The sequence below is a fragment of the Lonchura striata genome, chromosome 6, assembly GCF_050655825.1.
Source record: "Lonchura striata isolate lonStrDom1 chromosome 6, ASM5065582v1, whole genome shotgun sequence".
Classification (NCBI taxonomy): domain Eukaryota; kingdom Metazoa; phylum Chordata; class Aves; order Passeriformes; family Estrildidae; genus Lonchura; species Lonchura striata.
Window position 1 is genome coordinate 21,600,932 of NC_140708.1, and position 21,052 is coordinate 21,621,983.

General features: G+C 38.1%; 1 protein-coding gene across 2 annotated transcripts in view; it reads right to left on the minus strand.

Annotated features, from left to right (window-relative positions):
* Positions 1 to 5,738: 5,738 nt before the first annotated feature.
* Positions 5,739 to 21,052, minus strand: part of TM9SF3 (transmembrane 9 superfamily member 3) — a 45,540-nt gene continuing 30,226 nt past the window's right edge. For both annotated transcript variants that reach the window (XM_021548132.4, XM_085582452.1), the window contains exons 10-15: positions 15,371 to 15,510; positions 13,781 to 13,849; positions 13,543 to 13,689; positions 13,302 to 13,385; positions 13,117 to 13,193; positions 5,739 to 8,675 (exon numbers count right to left, since the gene is read on the minus strand). In XM_021548132.4, coding sequence (XP_021403807.1) covers positions 8,608 to 8,675; positions 13,117 to 13,193; positions 13,302 to 13,385; positions 13,543 to 13,689; positions 13,781 to 13,849; positions 15,371 to 15,510 — 585 coding nt within the window. In that variant the 3' untranslated portion in view covers positions 5,739 to 8,607. The remainder of the gene's footprint in view (positions 8,676 to 13,116; positions 13,194 to 13,301; positions 13,386 to 13,542; positions 13,690 to 13,780; positions 13,850 to 15,370; positions 15,511 to 21,052) is intronic.

The following is a 21,052-nucleotide window of genomic DNA, read 5'->3' on the forward strand; positions in this document are numbered from 1 at the left end:
TGTCAGATGGAAGGAAGAGCGGTCTAATGGTTATTTTAAAAAGAAAAACCTGATCACCTGTCTGTGTTTCAGAACTCCCAGCTTTTATGGGATGAGCACTAGCTGCTCTTTTCTCTCTGCACAAAGGTCCTGGCAATATAACTTTCTCAGAGTACAGGAAGTTGGAAAACAAAAACTTGAACCTTTGTAAGGGTGGTCAACAGCTTCCCTGATCAGCATTATGGATCCTTATCAACCCTGTGGAAAGCTGGGCTGTCACCCACTAAGAACAGTGTTTTAACGGCATGGAAACTGCTTGTTAACCTCTTCCAGCATGACTGGGGAGCCCAGCCCCTTCTGCCCACAGAACCTCTATCATAGATGTGGATTGATGTAGAAGAGGACATCCTACAGCTTTGAAGGAGAAAGAGAGCAAATTAAAATATAGATCCTTAATTGTGCAATTAGAGTGAGTCTGTGAGGGAGTTCAGAGGAGTCTATCACTATTATCCACACACAAAAAATAATGTTGCCCTACTACAGGGAACTCTGGAAGTCTCTAACATGAGAACTGCTCAAACCTTCCAGAAATAGTTCTCAGTAACAATCACAGCACTTTGCAACTGGCAGCCAAAGCAGTGTACCCAGAGCAATGACTGCAACAAGGTGGTTAGGAGATCAGCTCATGGCATCTTCATTGGCAGCGCCAAACAGCACAGCTAAGGAACACAGAAAGCCCTGTGAAAGGATCTTTTTCATCTGAGCTGTTAAAAAGTCAGTGAAGTCTCACAACAGCAGAGCAACTCATGACACCAATAGTTAATTATCTGGAAAGAAAACAATCCATATCCATTGCTGTCAAAGGCAGTCTTTTCTTTTGCAGAACTCTCTCCTGCCCAACACACAGAGACAAAATCCACTGTCCTTTCAGGCCTTGCTGAGCAAGAATGCACACAGATCTTTCTGAATAGCATCCACGAGCAAAGCTATGTGTGAGCTACTTAGTGCTAATGGAATATCCCTGCACACAACATGTCCTAAGGCAAAAACACACACAAAGTTTGCTAGGTCTTCCACAAGATCTGCTTCTTCCCTCTTGCCAGCACTTGGGGTCCACCAATTCCTCTAACAAAGTGACTGAGGCACCACTCCCTTGGAGCTTGTCCCACTGCTGATTCCATAGCTGCTGCCAAGTCTACAAAAAACCAAACACACCGAGGTGTTTGCATCACCAATACAAAGAGCAGAGAGAGTCCTGGAGAGATGAAGCATGACTCTGAAACCAGAGCATTCTCTTTCTTCTTCCCTCTGCATTTCTAGTGCCTCTCACTTCTCCTTAAAATTCTTTCATTGCTTCTTTTCACGGTAGGAAAGAACACCTGCTGCAGGTGTAGCCCAGTGAGCTGCATCCCTGCCTACAGGCACCGCAGGGCTCTCTGCAGAACCATCACCCTCCCTTTGCTTCACCCCTTCTGGCAGAGGCTCATTTACTCCCAGTACCAGTACAGGCTTCCTACCCTGACAAAACCTCTTCACTTCCCCATCGCCCTTTTCTTCTGTTTATATCTAGCAGTCTATTGCTCTCAACTCCCTTATCACTCATGGAATTGACCACTCTTGGGATGTCCCTTCTTTCCTGAGCAGTCACAGACTAATCCAGGTGATAAAGTAAAACATCAACCCCTGCTCTCTTTCTTCCATCACCCATTTTAGTTTCTTGTGCAGTAGATTTGGGTTGGTAATTTTTAAATCAAATTTATTGTATTACCACCCAGGAAATACGTCCCATAAGGTTAAATTATTTGCTACCTAAAATGAGTATTTTAAGATGCTGACACATACATGCTTAAATGTCCCAGGGGTTCTGAAATCCACTTTCAGAGATCACTGCAGTCACAGGTACATTCACCTGTACATTAACAACTCAATGTATAATTAACAACAGTCTTGTCATAACAGGCAGTGACACAGAGAAACTAGAAGTAAGCCATGGTTGGAAAATTATTTTTTGTTCACCAAAGTAGCAGCAGGAAGGATTTGAAGTCACACCACATAAAAAAGCACCAAACATTTTTCCCATCATTAATGCAATCCTTGAACTATGTGAGAAATACCAAGACACTTATGGGGTAATCTTGAGTTGTATAGGGACAAGCTGTGGGAGGCAGGGAGAGAAATCTGTCTTATCTGGAAACATGAATTTTGGCTTGACCAGTCTCCCAAATTGAGGCATGTCACACTGATGTTTCATTACTTCACTTAAAATCCATTTTCAGGGTTCACACAGGAGTCAGTTATGCTTGGAAAGCACTGAGCAAAGCTGGTGGTTTTGGTGATCTCTGCTGCAAGGTTATGAAGAAGGGCATGGGAACATCTTTGGAAAAGCATCTGTTCAAAATTTGAAGAGCTGAATCCATTGGTTTTTCCAAAGTACTTTTTGCCATAGGAAAAGTTATCTTTTTTTTTTTTTTCCTTCTCTTTATGCAGAGGAATAAATCTGGGAAAGTATAAACATATCTCCAATCCTCTGTTATGAAGATGGGATAGTTGCATTTCCCTGCTCACAGGCAGGCATCCTTTATGGAGGCTGGAACATATGCTACCTGAGTTAAGGCTGTTTGACAAGTGGGTAGAATTTAATAAATCTCTCAGAAAGTATGATCTCCATCAAAAATTACCTTAGAGAATTTTCCCAGTTACAGCTTCTGCACAGGATTTCTGTACAGAGAATAACTATAGTAACATCTTTATCCAAACCACAGACAGAGAACATGCAGTTATTTCATCTTCTTAGGTAAGCAATACCTTAAATTAGGATCATCTTATAAGTCACTCTTTAGATCACTAAATTCAGGAACAGTGATTTCCTTTCTCATTATTTATTTTGCTATACACATAATTAAAAATTATGGTAATTTCAGCTTCAGACAAAGGTGAGTGATCACTTTCTGGTGATCAAACAGAAAAAAATTTTCAACAAAAATCACCTTTTATCTTGCCAATTAAAATTGCTCAAAATGATTCTGCAGAATCCAAATGCAAAACTTAAGTAACGTAACGGTATTTCTTCAACATTTTATTCTACAGGTCTCCAATCCTTGCATGTAAATGTGTGCCTGACTCTCTAAAGTGTCACATCTTTTTACAGCAAACAGCAGGTAATGTTCACTATTCACCTGCTAATGTCTGGTCAGGCATTAAGAAAATAAGGTGAATATTTCCACTCCATTCTTGTAGTTACTCCTGTGTAGCAGAGCAAAAGAAGCCTCACACTAAATTAATTACATAACCCACTTTTCTGAGCCAAATAAAGTGGTAAGATAAGTGATTTGGAATGAAAAAACAGCATAAGATGAAATCTAAAGAATTACATGTCTAGCAACACAGAAAACCACTGTGCCTTGCTTAATGCTCCAAGTCTGAACTTCCTGATACAAACCTTTGGAAAATGAGAATGAGCAGCCACAAAAGCTTCCCTGGATTCAGTCTCATATGATGGTCTCATCCCTGTTTGGAACCTGCTCAGAAAAAGTTACTACAGCTCTCAAAACATTTCAGAGACCAAATAAAAGCTTGTGACACACAGAGTTCAGGAAAAAATAATTCACTGTGTGGTGTCAAACTGTAGCTTGTTTTTCTAGGTCGGGCAGCTTGCTACACAGAACTGCTGGAGACTGGCCTTCCTCACCCAGACCCAGCATTTCCAGTTTATAGGACTTAGGTCTAAGCTTTGATGAACTGGAATCTATCTAAGTAATCATTGCATCATATGGGTAAGCACACCTCTCAGTATTAGGAGAACCCTAAAATAACAGTTCTGTAAAATTAGGTGTTAATTGTACATAAACTCCCAATCCTACAAATCCATGTGTCTCCTGGAATGCTGTAGTCATCCAATGCCAGCTGAAGGATAAGCACAAGCTTGTGAAGGTTATGTTTTCGAATGCTCCAAGCCTGAAGGAGATCTATCTAGAACATAAGGAAAGTTCAGATGGCTTTGGTCTTCATAACAGAACAAGCCTCAGCACGATGGGACCTCCAGAGATATTTGATAAAACATTCTGTATTGTATTATTAAGAGCTGGTGAGAAAATCAATACATCAATAAGCTAAAAATGCTGGTACCAGGCAATATCGCTCCTTTGTTCACAGTAGATGAGTCCCTGGGTTTTTGCAAAAGCATTGCACTGTTGGCAAATACACTGATGAAAATAAAACCACTGTAACTGGTACAGGGCTGGGGGCAATGACATTGTTAACAGCATATCTGTTTCAATATCTGCCTTTCAAATAGGTTAATCCACCAGATAAAAAAGCCGTTTTCTTATCCTTTTCCCAAATGAATTCCTGCCCTTTAAAGTGATTCTCTCCAAGAACTACACAAAGCCTTCCAGACTCATGGGTCCTCCCATCATCTTTACAGTTTCCCTGCACAAGTCAAACCCCCAAAACTAGAAGAAAAATTTTAGAACCACTGAATGAAAATACTGAAAGTAAGGAAGAACCCCTTTCCTGAACTGAAAACACACTCCTGGATAATAAAAGCACACTACTTGCAGAACACACATGTAGATGTCTTCTCTGCGAGTTTTGAGAATTTTCTCATTAATGCCATTTAGCAGAATGAAAATGTTCCCTTGAAAGGCTTTGGAAAACAAATGGCACCAAAACGATTTTTTTTTAAAATGAGATACGATGCTCCTGAAGAACACGAGTCATAAACACACTGCTCCAACACTTTTAAGTGTGGCTTTATTCCAACAGAAGTCCAACAACAGAGGCTTTTGTGACTCCAGGGCTAAGCCTGGAATGAGACACTGACTTTAGATGGCAACAGTGCTAACAGCTATTGCAGGGCTGCTCTGCCATAGTGCATTAACCTGGGAAAGATCCAGGGGATCCAAAACTGGAATTATTTGTCAATCCACAGTTCCAACAGACTTGAAAGGAACCATAAGTTGCAGTCAAGAATTCATTCAAGAAACAGGAGCCCTAAACTCCAGCTCCATCTATTCAGTTTTCTTGTCCACAGACTGGAAAGGAGACTTGTCTTTGCCCGAGCTGATGCTTTCCGGACACATTCCAGTGGAGAAATTCCTGAAGCACTCACAGTTACAGAATTTTGCTGTCTTCAGTGAAACTGTGTATATAGAATTCCTTAGGCAAATTTGGCTAGATACTGGTGATGTTCAAGTTAGAGCAAAACATAACTTTCTCATTTGTGTTAGCTCTGCAGTAATGACAGTGATAAGAACGTGCTATCACTTTTACTGTTTTAGTACCAAAAGTGTAAAAAGTTTTAGTGGTTTGGCTTTTTTTTAAGCTGAAACTTGTTAAAGAAATACATCTAGGACTACCTTACAAAAAAACAACTTTTGTGCCCTTTATACACTTTGGAATGTAATTTTGGAGAGGAATTAATACAATCTGTCTTCAAAACATTCAGACATCAAAAAGAACATGATGTAATGATTATTTACGGTCTCCATTCCCTCCAATCCAGCATTCATATATTTTCATATATGAATTACAAGAGGCACTTTCTATGTTTCGCTCTGCCTCAACTGAAAAAGTTTACAATTATATTTACCTAAAACATTTGGTTGAGACTGGCTATTGCTAATGCAACTATTTACCCAAATCCCTGGCCTCTGTACCAAGAAGTGGGAAGAAAAGCACTGAGCAGTCGGCTGAAGAGCTATCGAAAAGTCTGAATTCAAGAACCAGAAACTCTTAAGAAACAACCATGGTAAGAGGAATATTGTCTGTAAGATCTTTATTTCTTCCATAAAAGAGGAAGGACTACATCATCTAAGCAGAGAGCTTCCAATTTCTATTAAGCAAGATGGTTCAAACTATACCCACATTTTTGGGGAGGAGGGCAAGGAGGGGGAAGGGGAGCAAACAGCCTTGCCCCAAACAGCAACCATAAAGACAAGCTGTTGAAAACTGGTCACATTTTGCACTCCTTCAGAAACCAAAAGGGAGAAAACAAAGCAAACTCCCAACTTACGTGCTAGGGTGGCTGTATAAAAATGTCAATTATTTAAACACAGTACTTCTCCAGAGGAACCTGCTTGCAGAAACAAAAGCAATGCCTGTGCAGTAGGTATCTTTCCAATGTCACTTTAGAAGATATACAATCCTATCTGGATATGCAAAAGCCAGTAATGCCAGAGGATAGAAAAAGCAAGTAGGCAACACACCACCCTGTGGCATTAAAAAGTGATTAAATGAAATTCACAAATGGTTTAGTGAAGTTTCTGATAGACTAATCACATAGCAGGGCTCTAAACAGAGAACCAGACCCATTATCATAACATTCCCTTTAAAAAAACTTTTATCTTGGCAGAGTACTTAAAGTATTTATTATGTGGAGATAATGACTTCTCACTTCAGATTTAGAAGGAAGAGAGGACTTCCCAGAGCTGTATGCACTAGCAAGTACTAGTATAAAATCCATTCTCTGCTTTAAGTCTTCATGTTTTGGAACAAAAATGGACTAACTGTTGACCTAGTTTATAATCTCAAAATTGGCCTGTACTTCCAAACAAAACAAAAAAAAAATTATTCTGTTTAGCAGCAGAGTGTTCACCTACAGACACCAAAGATTCACTTGAAGGAGTACTTAATTATTTTTTGACAGATTGGTTAAATTGGCCAGGGAAATCAGAGCTGAAAGCTCAAATATTTTTCAGAAACCATATACAGAAAGGATGCACTGCTTCCCACTATTACCTACCTGTACAGTCCACCCAAGCTAAATACAAATGTTTCTCATTGTGGCTACTGCATTATCTGCACTTTTTATACAGAAACAGTACAGTGCTAATCAATACCAATATCTGGCTCATTTTTTAAGTTCAGAAAGTTTCCTTTTACATGGCATGTGCTCTATTTCAGACAGCCACATTGATGAAAACATTCCTACATGGCAGATGTCTAAAAAAAAAAAAAACAACATGAAAAAATCAAGCCCAGTGGCTGTCAAATCTGTTGCAAACACATTCAGGATATTTCTAACTAAATACAGTGCATAATTAACAGTCATCTTAGAAAGACTTAACCTTTATTTGCCCATTTATTTCAGTCCACGCTTACCCCCACTTTTCCCAGTACACTGGCTGGATCACAAAACACTTCGCCACAGCCAAGAAGAATCTTTTTGGGTTGGTCATTCACTTTGGAGTTGTATTGTACAATACAGTTGTAAGCAAATTCTGAATTCAAAGCAGGGGGGGTTGATAAATGAAAACCGCACTAATATTGTATACAGAAACTGGTGCTCAGCAGTATTGCCTTTTCAAACATTCTCAATTGCAAACTCATCTATTTTCACAATCAAAACATTTTTGTCTGAAAAGTTTATTTTAGTTTTCTGAACACTCTAAAGCAACTGTGCTTTTGATGTTACACAAGTGTTCAGATAGGATTAACAAAAATTAAAATGTTCTAAATTACAAATTTAATTCCTGTAAGAGCTTGAGAAATAGAACAGAAAAGCATGACATACACACATTGTGAAGAAACCCCAACTTTTCATGCAATGGCAGGCAAGATGTAAAAAGCCACCCGAATTCACACATTTTTACACCGAATCATCAGAAAAAGTACTCTGTAGTAAATCTGTACATCCAAATACATTTGGGATCTACACCTAAGTTACATTATTTAATGTTATATACACTTATTACCCCTTGTATGATGTCTAAAGGAAAATCTTCATTCAACCCAAACCCAAAAAAAATGCAAGACTAACTTGGAAAAAAGGAGAATCACTTTAGACATTCAGTTAAAACGTTGGTTTTGTTTTAATCTAGACCTCAGAGTGTTTATTAAAAAACAAACAATCCTCTTCATTTAACATTTTGCTTTCTAACTGTACAGTAAATTGCATTGCAGAGAACACATCCCGTCTTCAGACTGTATTTTCTTTGGATGGATTTAAGATGTAGCTGGATATTACTTTAAAGATAAATAAAGGGAAGTTGGTCCAACTAGGGCAATAGCTGATATATTACATGCATATGGGAGTTTTATATATGTTTAAATTATTTTTTAAACAAATGAGTGTAGGGTAGTTGATATTGCAAATAAACCAAAAAGCACCTGGAGTTGAAAATACAAAACATACCTCCTATCCTGGCAATGGCAGTAAAAATCAGAAGAGTAATCTTTCTGGAACAGCATTCTTACATAATTTAGAAATGTTGAGTACCAGGAAGACTACTAATCAAGTAGTTTTAGCAGCCAAGTTTCCCTCTTTTTACTGAATGGAACAAATGCTTTAAACAAACTGTTTGTCCTCTTCACTGAAGAGAGCTAGTCTATTCATCTTTAATGAGCTAGGTTTTTTGTTTTTTGATGTTGGTTTTTGGGGGGGAAAGATTAGCCACATACTGTAGTAATGCCTACTGCATATAATCCAAGCATTTGCTGTGAACAGTTGGAGAAAGCAGTCAGTAAGAACCTAGGATCAATGAAATAGATGTTACTTTAAGCCATCCACAAAATGGAGACCCATATAGTGCCCAGTGTTAAAACCCAAATCTCTTCTCGCGCTTTTTGCTGTGCAAATTCATCCCCAGGAAAACAGGAGCTGATCCATAGTTCAATTTTCTTATTTCCTTAGTCAATTTTCACATTAGTGTAGATTTTACGAACAAAGGCACTTGTTCCCATGTAACCAATAGCTCCTGCAAAAGAAACAAAAAACATTGAATATGTTAGAGAGTTGATCATCAAAACAAGCCAGTGGTATAAACCACAAACTTAAACAGAGAAAGTCACATAAAGCACATACTCTGCACACAGAAACTTCTCTACCTGCAATACTTGTTCTCAAACTCTCATTATCCATGTTCCCCCCCAAATGGCTGACAGGAACTTTCCCTGTCAAGCAATCTAAATCCATTAAGCCATCTTACCAAGAGGCTGTGCTCATTTGGCCTTGATAAATGTAGCAGCCCCCCTACTGCTGCCAATAACCAAGTCCATTTTTTTCTGAGCAGAGGGTAAAAAACATACAATCACCCACTCTGCAGGGAAGGTGGATGGGAGGGCAGATTTTTATTATAAGTTACATGCCTTCTGGATGAGTGTTTTATTGGCAGATGGCTTCTTCCCTCCCACAAAGCACAAATAATAATAGATTCCCATCCCAGGAGTCTTACACTCCAAGGAGGTCTGTACAAAGACATTAACAAGTAGCAGTTAGTAGTTCAAGAAATTGCAACCTGTGGTTTTCAAATTAGTAAGAGTCATGAGCAAAGTATGCATTGTCACAGAAGCAATAAAAGAACAGGTCACTGAGTTTTTGATAGGGGCAACAGTTTACGCTAAACCCAAAATACTGCAGTATTAAGGACATCCAGAAAAATTAAAGAAAAGCACTAGACTAAGGCCTCTTCTCAGAAAGAGATTCAGCAACCTTCCTGGTCAAATCAAGAACCTCAGGTTTGCCAGGCTCAGTAAATACTGTGGCCTTACGACAGCAGCTGGGAATGACTTCATCTCTTCCAAGCAAAATTACAGTAAGTCAGTTTGGCTAATCATCATGTTTGAAGTGAAGTCAAAAATCAGGCAAGAATTAAAGACAACTGCTGTCTGCCAACAGTCATATTTTATGGAATGGATAGAGAAGTGAAGGTCTGTAAATCACTATAGAGAACTCCATTAAATGCTTGGATGCTTGGTAAAAAACACTCTTAAGAGAAAAGATATTTTTCCTTCCTTGAAGAAACCAAGAAAAGCCCAGAACAAAGCATTGCAGTGAACTAGGATGCACCAGAACTGCAGAAGACATGTTAAATACAGAAGTCTAACCTGTGCTAAAATTTTGAAGTCAAACTTTCCAGTAAAAATATATAGTGGTTGTTTTGCCTTTACATATTAAGTCTGTACAGACTTGCAGCTGGCATTGCTGACTATGGAATTATTCAGATCCTGAAGACTGATGGGATAATTTATGAAGTCAGCCATTAAGCTGTCACAAAGTTTTGATTTTTAGACCCTCAAAAGCCCAATATTTATACCCAATCAAGAAATCTGCACAGGGCAAAACTAAATAAATAATAATAAATCATTCCAACATTCTTGGAGCAGTAAGGAGCTTGTGGATTCAGCTTCTGTACAGCACAACATTCCAAGTTGTATAAATATCATGGCAACCATTCCACTGGCCAACAAACAAGGGATTTGCATTACTAACTTGGGCAATGCAGCACTCCATTAAAACAAGTACAGCACACACAAGATCAGGTTGCTGCTTGCAAGGAAGCTGAGGATGCAGCAGAATGAAGGCCTGACTGCTCAAGGAGAGGCCAGGGTAGCACATGGACAGACTCAAGTGCGGGCTGTGAAGAGGTGATGAGAGCTTGGAGTCATACAGAAGCACATGCAGATTTTTCTGCAGCTTGTCAAGAACTTTATCTTCTGTCTTATGAAGTAAATGAACAAACTAATGGCACTGGACTCCTGCTTTAAGACTCACCAAGCTTTCCCTGTTAAAGCAAACACTGCCAACAGACCCAATGCCCATTTCCATTGCCAGACTGAGATACATTCCAGAACTTGTTCTTTAAGAGTTCCTCTCGTGATGTGATGCCAGGTACCACAGAGATTTGAGAGGACAAAGCATTAACTGTGTTTCACTTGGGATCTAGAGAATGCATGAGGTGGAAGTGAGGGGGAGGAGTAGAGAGTAGCAGTCACATGAGACCACAAGCTCTCATCCCCATAAACAAATCATAACCTGTACTGAATCACAGAGGTGCCTTGGCCATGAAGGCCACTAATGGCCAATACCCAAGGCAGGGGTTAAGCCTAAAGGCTACTTCACAGGCACTGAATAAAACATGGGGCAAGGAGGCAGAAATCCTGGGCAATGATGACTAAAGAACATCCTCCTTATTCAAATGCAAGCCAGCTGGCTCATCTGAACTAAAACAAACATAGTAAAGAGAAATATTTTATTTATTTATTAGATACTTTACCAGTTGATATTTATAACCTGGTTATGGCCTATTTGGGTTCAGCAGAAATAGACTGCAAGTGTATTTCAGCAGAACAAGAAGCTTTTAAATAAAAAGAAAAATCCAAATACTGAGGAAGAACAATCACAAAGCAAAAAGAGATTAATTCCCATCTATTACTTCAAACCAATTACTAATTACTGCAGTTGTGACTTTGTAAGCACCAAATTTTTTTAAAAGCTCTAAGTATACTTAAATATGGTATTGCAAGAGGCATTTCTATGTTATGTAGCCTCTAAGCCTTCCACTAAGTTGGGAAATGAGTCTTAACCTTTTCTGCCAGTAAGAGGGAAACATGAGGAGCTCAAAAGGTTTGGAAATTCTCACGGGCTCCCTATTGTCCGGTCCCAGAACTGAGATGCTCTGCAGAGAGCAGCAAACTTTGTGGATCAAAGCATCCCACTACATGTGGGACTGAGTTCACTAGGCATTGTCAAGGGCATTAAACCCAGAGCTGGATGATCCATTCCTACAGAGAGTTTCCCTGTGGCTGCTTTGGGCCCTAACTAGTTCATCTCACATCCAACTGTGATACCCAACACGCCCACCCGTGTGAGCCTCCAAAGAACAGCTCCACACACTTTTCACAGACCTACACTCAGTAGCACACACACTGCACAATTCTTTAACACAAATGTTTTTGTTAGACCTCAATGGCTGCAAGTTCCCTACACAAATGCTTTTTGACAGGGGATTTTTTTTCTCCACTCCACATGCTGAAAATGGCACTTCTCAGTAAAAAGCATCTCATGGCTTCTCTTCCAAGACATTTAAAAAGACAAAAAGAAATCTCAATAGAGCTCAACAGAAATAAAGTTTAGTATGCTGAGGTATTTTCTGGTTTTGAAATATTTGGATTTTACGCTAATATTCCATCAAATAGTGTCCTACAATGAGAAGAAATAATTTGACAATCTTCCTTTTTTGTGTTTTAAAACACATTTTAATTACAGAAACTGGTGGACAAGCTTGGCTTCTGCATCACAGACATTTTAATCAATACTGGCCTGAGCACTTTTGAAAGAAAACATTAGAGCTGAAAAGTATAAGCCTATTAAAGAAAAAAAAAAAAATGGCTGCAAGACTACCAAAACAGCAGGGAAGTCTTGTAATGTGCCAAGAACCTGATGAAGCAAAATGACATTGTATGAGAGAAAAGGGGAACAGGTACTCAGCTGTTAAATGATGAATTCCCTTCCCTTTTTATAAAGCATTATGATATTACCCACCCTCTTGAGATATCAAGAAATATATACTTTACAGAAGTAAGTTCCTGTAAGACATCTTGTGTCTCAAATATAGCTCTAAGAAATCTTCCCATTAGCTATAGGACTATTCACTCACTGCTAAGAAGTATTAAATTAGGATCCCTCACCAAAAAACCAATATTACAGAAAAGTGCAAAAAGAATCAAGAAGCACTTGCTGAAGGTCATAAAGGGAATTATAAAAATAAAGTTAACATGTGAACAAGTTTTTTGGCTTTAACAGATGACCTCCCTACCATGAAGTATGTCTTTGTCTAAACATCTGTCAAAATAGTATCTTAAAAAGCAATTAAATCCAGCTGCACACAGGAGCATCCTGAACTCTCCTCACCTGTGAATATTGCAATACTTATTTCTCAAATGTTCTCCTCAAGCTCTCAGTCCTCTGTTCTGCTCACTCTCATATATACATGCCACAAGATACACATGGTACTGTCATCACTATGGTGCTATCACTGATGCCTCAATGGGTGCACCTAGCTCCTTTTCTTGGGTGACAGTAAAAAATCCAAAGCAAAATGCTAGCATGGTCTCAGCTTCCTCTGGAATTGATTTTGCAGGATTTCTTGCCAAATACTGAGTCTTTCAAGCTTGCACAGAGGGTGAAATTCCCTGCACAGTATATAAATTATCTTCCTATCAGAAGACACAATCCACAGGAATCTCCTATATAAGGTAGGAATCAAGTATAAGCAGAAAACTCTTCAAATTCTCCTTAAAGACTTTTTGAGCAGATCTTGCAGACATACACATTCCACCACCAAAACCACGAACTAAAGTCAGAAATATGAGTCTGAAAAAATCTGGTAGAAGACCTTCAAAATATCTGGAACTTACCACACATTATTCCCAGAGCTGTGCTAAATACTGCCATATAACCGAAGTAAAATGATGTTTGAAACAAGCCATACATCCTGGAAAAGAAAGATAGAAATTTATGCTAGGCATTTCCCATTTTTTATCAATAAAACTGATTTGGCAATATAGTAATCTGATATTCAAGCAAGAAAACTATAACTTACTTTGTCTTGAAAAAGTAGTAGTAAAAGGAGTACATGTAAACATAAATCGCAGTTGATGCCGCAGAAAGAAAGCTTGTCCATTGCCTAAAAGTAAACACACATGTCCATCATACAACTAGCCACAAGGCTTCCCAAGAAGATGCACAATGCACTTGGAAAAGACCCTTCTAGACTGAAGAAACACTACTTTTCAACACAAGTCTCACAATCTGGTTAACTATGAAAACAACGCAACACTTACCACCTGTAATCCTCTGCGTTTAGCAGGAAATACGTACAAACAATGGTCACACAAACGGTCACAATGCAGAGGATAACCAGAACCAGCATCATAAAGCCATAAACATAGTAGATCTTGTAAGCCCAGAATGAAGTAAAAATGAAATACCTGAAGAAAATAAACAAAATATGCAGATGACATTGTAATTTAACTTAAAATGTAATTTTAAATCAAACTGGGAAACAGCTGATGTACTCACATTTCAATAAAAATTGATCCAAAAGGAAGGATTCCACCTAGGCAAACAATAACAGCTGGTTCCATGAACCTGAAAGATATTAGGATTCGTTTAGGGACAACTGAATTTTTTCATTTATAAACATATTAAGACCAGATCATTAATACAGCACAGAAGACTGTTTAAAAGGCATGCTAACAAGAACATTTCTGTCTCATACCAGCAGATTAGGAAGATTCCCTCAAAAATGTCATATGTATGGATAAAACAAGAAGTTACCCTTGGGGGAAGCAGAAACAAAACATAAGGCTTGCACCTCATGGCATAGTTAGCCTTCTAATCAGCCTTAAGGCCATGGAAAGAATCTTTCTTGACAAAAAGGGCCTAAGCAACATCCACTAGCCCTGCAAGAAGGCAGTGAAAACACAGTGCTGTTGATGGCTACAGACACAGGAAAAAGCACAAGCAAAAATTTCACAGGATAATGATTATATAAATAAGAATCAGTGTTCATTTTTAATGCTATACTGTGTCATGAACATATAGTTAAAAATTAATACCCAGCTACCTGTAGAAGACACTGTCACTAAAAGGTGAACTATCTTTAGTACTTGCAATGATGCTGAATCCAGCTAGTAACCAGTGATTTCATTTGCAGCTTCTTTTATTATTTATAGGGAGACTTGCCTAAGCTGATGGTGTGTTATTTCATCATCGTCAAGAGAAGTATTTTTAACTGTCACGCTGATCCAGAAAACTCCAACAGATTTCCAAGATACCAGTCACAATATAAAATAAGTTCTAACATCTGAGCTGCACAACCTACCACTAACAAGAGACTAAGTGTGCTGCACTTCTTGGACATTACAGGCTTACATGTTTCAGTGCCCCTTTCACTTCATCTGTTCCATTCTCTGAACAGGAAAAGCAAGAAAAGTCTATTAAAAAAATCCTCTGAGGATATTTTAATTTCCGTAGCTTGCTGCTTTCACCTCAGAATTAATAGGAAAAAGTGACTGCATTCATAATTTTCCACAAACCTAAGTATACTTTTTGAGACTAGGCACCACTTTGCATTCACGTCAAAAATTATAAAGCCTTCTTCACAGTTCAAACCATATACCTGTAATATTTTAGGCTCTGTGCCATCAGCAATGTACAGAATTTGGAACAGCATTGCAAGCTTCTTCCCACCATAACCCTGCAAATATGTCTCAGCTTGTGTTAGGAGACCATTAATCAGGACAGTTCTGCCTCCAAGGCACACTCAATCCTAAACCTGTAAGAGGCATTAACTGAAGTGGAGAGGTTTTAGTGTCAATATATCTATACAAGAACTGAGCTGGCACCACCCCCTTTACACAGGGACTAAAGAGCATTTCAGGCAAAATGTGAATCAGTGATCCAGGACTGTAAAATCTGCTACAACTATTAACCATGGTGTTTTAATTCAAAAGAAAAATCACATTAAGAAAATGTCAGTTGAGCGGTTCTTCTAGGCACAACTCAATTTAAATTAAAAGGAGTTATTCCATGAAAGCTGAACACCAGAAAAGCCATTTTAAATGTATTGAAGTGAATATTTCTAGTTAACATTATGCTTGTCTTTACCATTTCTTCTCTGGTATAGGACGAGGCACTGCATTGACACGACATGGAAAATTAGGCTGTCCTGACAGATTTCGGCCAAGAATAGTCCCAACGAGGTTCAGTGGAAGGATGACAAAGAAACAAATACAGCACACTGCCACCTGCAAGCAAAAATTTACACTTGCAATTAAAAAAACAGGTCTAAGACAACAATAGAAGATAATCAACCAGTATTAGTCCTTAGTAGTTATTGCTGTAGAATCATACTCCTACTTATGAAGCAGTAGTCACCATATATTTTACAAACAGAGGATTTTTCCCTGAGAAACTTCCTAATAAACATTATTAAGTATATTTTCATCCATCAGTTGAAAGAACAGAACCATTACAGACTGCTATACTGTTTCCACCTAATCATTATACTCAATACATTGCACAAGAAATAAAAGGAAATTTTCATGGTACTTCATAACAGAAAGCACTGTCAGCGTTTTGTACAGTTTTGCAGAGAGTGCATGTGGGAATTTATCTGGGAATTAACATCTACCAGTTAGGTAGTTGCACACAAAATTACAACTGTTGGGTGCAAAATTTTTAATCCAATGGAAAACAACAACTACAACAACAACAACAACAAAAAAAAAAAACAACAAAAAAAACCAAACAAACAAAAAAAACCAAGCCAACCAACCAACCCAACAACAATCAAAAACCATGCAAGAATGCTACCAATTTTGATTCAATTTTCAGTTCAGTATTTTCCACTATGCACCAACCAGGCAATTAAGAACATGGACTGACAAAGAAACCAGTGGCCACTGGTATGCAAAGATAGACAATTTAGAAGCACGACAACCCTATTTACATATAGAAATCAAGTTTATGCACAATACAGGAAAGGTCAAGCCAATGCTCCAGCTCTTTCCAATGGAACAGCCTCTCTAAAAATGTACCATGAATCTTTTTATGCCACTGTATTTATGTAGCTCCATTTTTTCTATTCCTTAAAGGCAACATAATTTATCTCCCAAAAATAGGAAAATTTCAAGTGTTAAGGAAGATGTTCTCTACTCATAACTCTTTAGCACAAAAAAATACAGCATTAGACAGTTTGGTAACTTTTTGATATTGATAATTGAAGACAGAACAGTTGCCCATAATGCAATCACCACAGTACTGAATACTGACCCTGTGACCTTTTCTATACAAACTTATGAAAATACTGCCTTTTAATGGCTTTGTTGCCTGAGGCTCTGTGTACACCCTGGTGCCTCCTGAGCAAAGGAGCTACATTTGTCTTCACTCCAGCAGAATACAAAGTCCATGGCAGCAGATTAATGCTAAACAACAGAGAGCAGAACACATTTAAGAGCACACATTGATTTGCTTAAGAAGCAGTTACTTTGAGGATAAATAAAAGCTGCTCATGTATGTTGTATCTAATAAATCTACAGCAAGCAGCTGAAAATAAAGAATTACATTAGCTCAATACAAACTTGGCATTAGGTGAGTCACACAAATTTAAGGCAGCATTTGACTAAAGTCAGTGTCTTAGTCTTCTATTACTGGCTAGCTTAGGACAGATATGAAGGGAAAACACTGCCTGGGGTTGGATGGAGCAAGCCTTCATGCTTCACAGGAGGGGTACACCAAACTGGTGGGTCAACAAGCAGAAGTACTTTCCAGACTGCTCTGTATATCTTTGAGAAGAGGTTATTAAAGAATTGCTTCATGGGCCACTAAAATATGAAGCATCACTGGTAAATAAGGAGATGCTACGTTGTGCTTATACTTGGAGTATAAATTATATAGTAAAAATAAAGCAGTTTTTACATAATTAATTTAGTATCTCCCATTTATCTTCTTCCATTACTCAAAAAACACAGGTAAGCAAGCATATGTTTTAAGTAGGACACTGAGGTTGCCTAAGAATAAATTTCAGGAGAAGCATACAACTCACTCAATGGATATAGGTTCTGCCCTTGAAAACTGCTCAGTCTAAATGAAGAAGCAGATGAGACTTTTCACAGAAAAATGTTGAAAAGTATCAGAAACATCAAAGAAAATCATCTTGAGTGCTACATTTATTAAAATCCTCACCAAAAAGTCCCATCTTGTTTGAGGTGCAGTGGGTAGAAGAGATTTTCAAGAATTAAGACCTGGATAGTATCCAAAAAACTTCTCAGCTGAGCATATTGAAACCACTTCCATTTTCAAGAAGAGTGTGTTCTGCTTCCTGCAGCAAGGCCCTCCAGATGTGTCAGGTGGTCCATCCTGCTCTGTGGTGCTGTTCTGGCAAGGTAGGTTTCACACCTGGCTGAGGCAGAAAGCTCAGATCCAGGCACTGTGAAGCGGCATCTATACTGCTCATGCAGCCACAGCTGTCTTTTACAGTGCAGGTTTTAAGATGACTGTACCTTAATTTCTTGATCTTGAAAATTTCACCTGACTGGAGACAGTGGCAGAAAGAGAATCCATCCCTTTACTGCATAAAGAAACTGCCCAGGAACTGTCTTGGGCTCTAAGCTCACCTGGAACAACACTCAGCATCTTGTATTTGTACATCTTACAAAATGTGTCTATTCTACAGAATCCACACAGAAAGATTATAACCTTGGACAAGGAACCAAGCAAGGAACATCCAGGCCTAATTACTGATTAGTTGGCAAACTCCTGGATGAAACAAGGCTGTCAGTAGCATTTCATTCTAGTGACACACTCTGCACAGCTGAATGGCTTCAAATCAGGTAGAAAAGGAAAGGGCTCAACTTGATCCAGCAGGGCTTGGCTGTTGTGTTATCCAGGAAACTGACTCAGCAGTAACTTGGAAATCTAAAATGTTCATCTGCATAAAACAAGCTGAGACAGATCAAGGTTCCTTGAATAATGACTTCAGTAAGTACAGTCAAGCTATCCCCCGTACACCTATAATTGGCATCCATCAGAAAATGTGTGGTTTCATTATCAGATCAAAGTATGACTGATAATGGTGTAACACCTTACATTCTGTTATCCATTTGGCTGAAAAGTTACCTGCTTTCAAATGGAACAGTCAGCATCTTCAGTGATACCTAGCAGCAGCATTAGATGAAGTCAACACTTTGTTAAACAGTGAAACACCACTTATCTTAATGCTATGCTGTGTTTTCAGGACACCTGAAAGTGAAGTACATTTCTCTCCTTTTACCCTGGAGCCATTTCAGGAGTCTAAAAATTATTTGAGCCAAGTCTGGAGTGCAAAGGAGACACAACTGAGCAAACAAGGATGACCATAGCACAGGTTCAGCAATGTTTCCTACTCCCACCTAGCTCTGATAAGCTGTGCAAAATGAAGATGTGCATGTTCTTTCTACTGAGATAAGACCATCCTAGAGACAGCAACCTACTGGTCTTAGTAAGATGACCAACACCAGTACTGGTTGTACACACCATGTTGAACTCAGCATCATCTTCTTTCTTGCTTTTCACTCATTGACTCACAGGTAGTCTCCCTGCTCAGTTTGATGACTGGTAAAACAACTTTCTCCACTCTTGGCAATAAGCCTTCTCTGGATGAGAGAGATGACTAGAGATAGCTGGTGTTTTTCAGACATGCTCCTCTAAATTACAGGTCTGAGGTAAAACCAGGTAAAAAAGGTTTACAGGAGCAAGAATACAATGGGAAAAGCAGTTCAGGACTTAATGACCTCCACTTGACCATCACAAATGGAAAGGAGAAATGAAGACAAGACCAACACACATACCTGCTCTACCCTCCTGCCAAAGTCACTGACAACATACTAAAAAATCCAATCCCAGTAACAGTAGTTGTGTGACAGGCAGACATAAGAATGTTACATCTTTATGAGTGTTTTAGGAGTTATTACTGTAACATCAGCCATGAGAAATTCAGAGAACCGTTTTAACAACTACTCCATAAAACACAAATTATGCAAAGAGGTAAATACATTAGGTCTCCAAACCTGTTATTTCATCAAGAAAACAAGCAGAGGTACTTTAAAATCCATGTTACCCAAAATAAATTACATGAGTTTTTGTACCAAGCCAGTACATTAAAAAACACTTATTTAATTTTGACTTGCAATTTTGTTGTAGAAAATATCTTATACACTAGTTTGTAGGTTTTAGTTATCATAGAAGTGACTGTCAACCTCACCAAGTCTGCATTCCTTCTAACTCCTTTTTTGTTTTGATGGGGAAAGAATATTCTACTGCCCTTGACTAAACGTGCAGAATTCAGTTTTCCATATTTGAAAGGAAACATTGTGAAGAGGGATATAATTTATTTCCTAGTGCCACATGTTTCAAATTTCCTGACAACTGTAGATTAAACTTCTTTCAAGGGTGATAATTAAAATTTTTATGAGCATATCTAATATTAAACAGCTACTGGCAGGCTATGGTGCCACGTCTGCTTAATGCACAGGGAAGAAAAGCAATAAAAATTAACTGTCAAAGCAGGAGCTTGATCTTCCTTGTCAGCTACCAAAAGGCACTCTCAGTCATGAGACTCCCTCCCATATAGAGGTTACTAAATTTGTATAACACAAGAGTTTTCTGCACATTGTCTAAACGTTACAAGAAAAAGAATAGAACAGAAGGCTTCAAAATAAAGAGTTACTAGTTTTATTACAACAAAGTTGTTAATCTAGACTGTCACTCTGGGTAATAAATTGAACTGCTGAAAATGTAGGCAGAAGAATTAAGAGTTGTCTGGTTTTAGCAAAATGAAGGGGTTTGACTGAGGGTTGCACAGTCACTTTCAAGCAATTTGAGGAAGCACTCTGCTGAATGCATGTAACAGGATTTTTTACATTTTTTTAGCCAGATGTATTTCTTTATCTGACTCAAGGCATGAAAATTGTTGGTACTACCAGGTCCTCTTTTTTTAGTGGCAGTCATTACTCATATCAACTCAAAGCTATCAGGGAAAGCTGCAGCTTGGATTAAGCTATCTGTTGGAGGAATCACTTTTTTCTTTTCAAAACAAGGTAAAAAAAATACAAACAATAGGGTCTCAATCTCAGGAGAAACACAGTGTCCTTAAACTTACTTAATTAAATAATTAAAAATGCATACTGGAAACCTTAGCCACAAAGGAACCTACTGATCAAACAAAACAAAAATGATAAATCTTAAATCAGTTAATAGAAGCTGCATAGATTTTGCAGTCAGAATATTACATTAGTTATAGTAGCCTTAATGGAAATCTTTAAATTATGCATCACTCACAGAACAATGTAAGCAGTCACAACTTAAAAAATGCCAGAATTAAAATGGTCCCTTCAAATTCAATCATGCTGTACTCTGTAGAAATTCTGCATTAGTCAGTGTTTCTGCACAGAACTAGTACTATACTCCTCAAACATATTATGGAGAAATCACTTCACATACCATTATTTAAAAGTCTTAAATCTTCCATGCTCTACATTTTACATATCATTCATACACACACAAATATAAAGATGATTGTTAAATAAACAAAAAAATTCATAAACATAAACAGAAAGTAAGTCAAGACATATAACGACTTCAGAACTCAATTTTCACCAGTAAGACGATATAATAAACAAAATACACCAAAAAATCAAATTTGGACTCCAAAAGCATGAATAACTGAACAGTACCCATTCCATTCCTATAAAGGTGAAAGGATAAGTGAAAAAGGCACTCCTTCATATGTTCCAGAAAGCTTTAATGCAT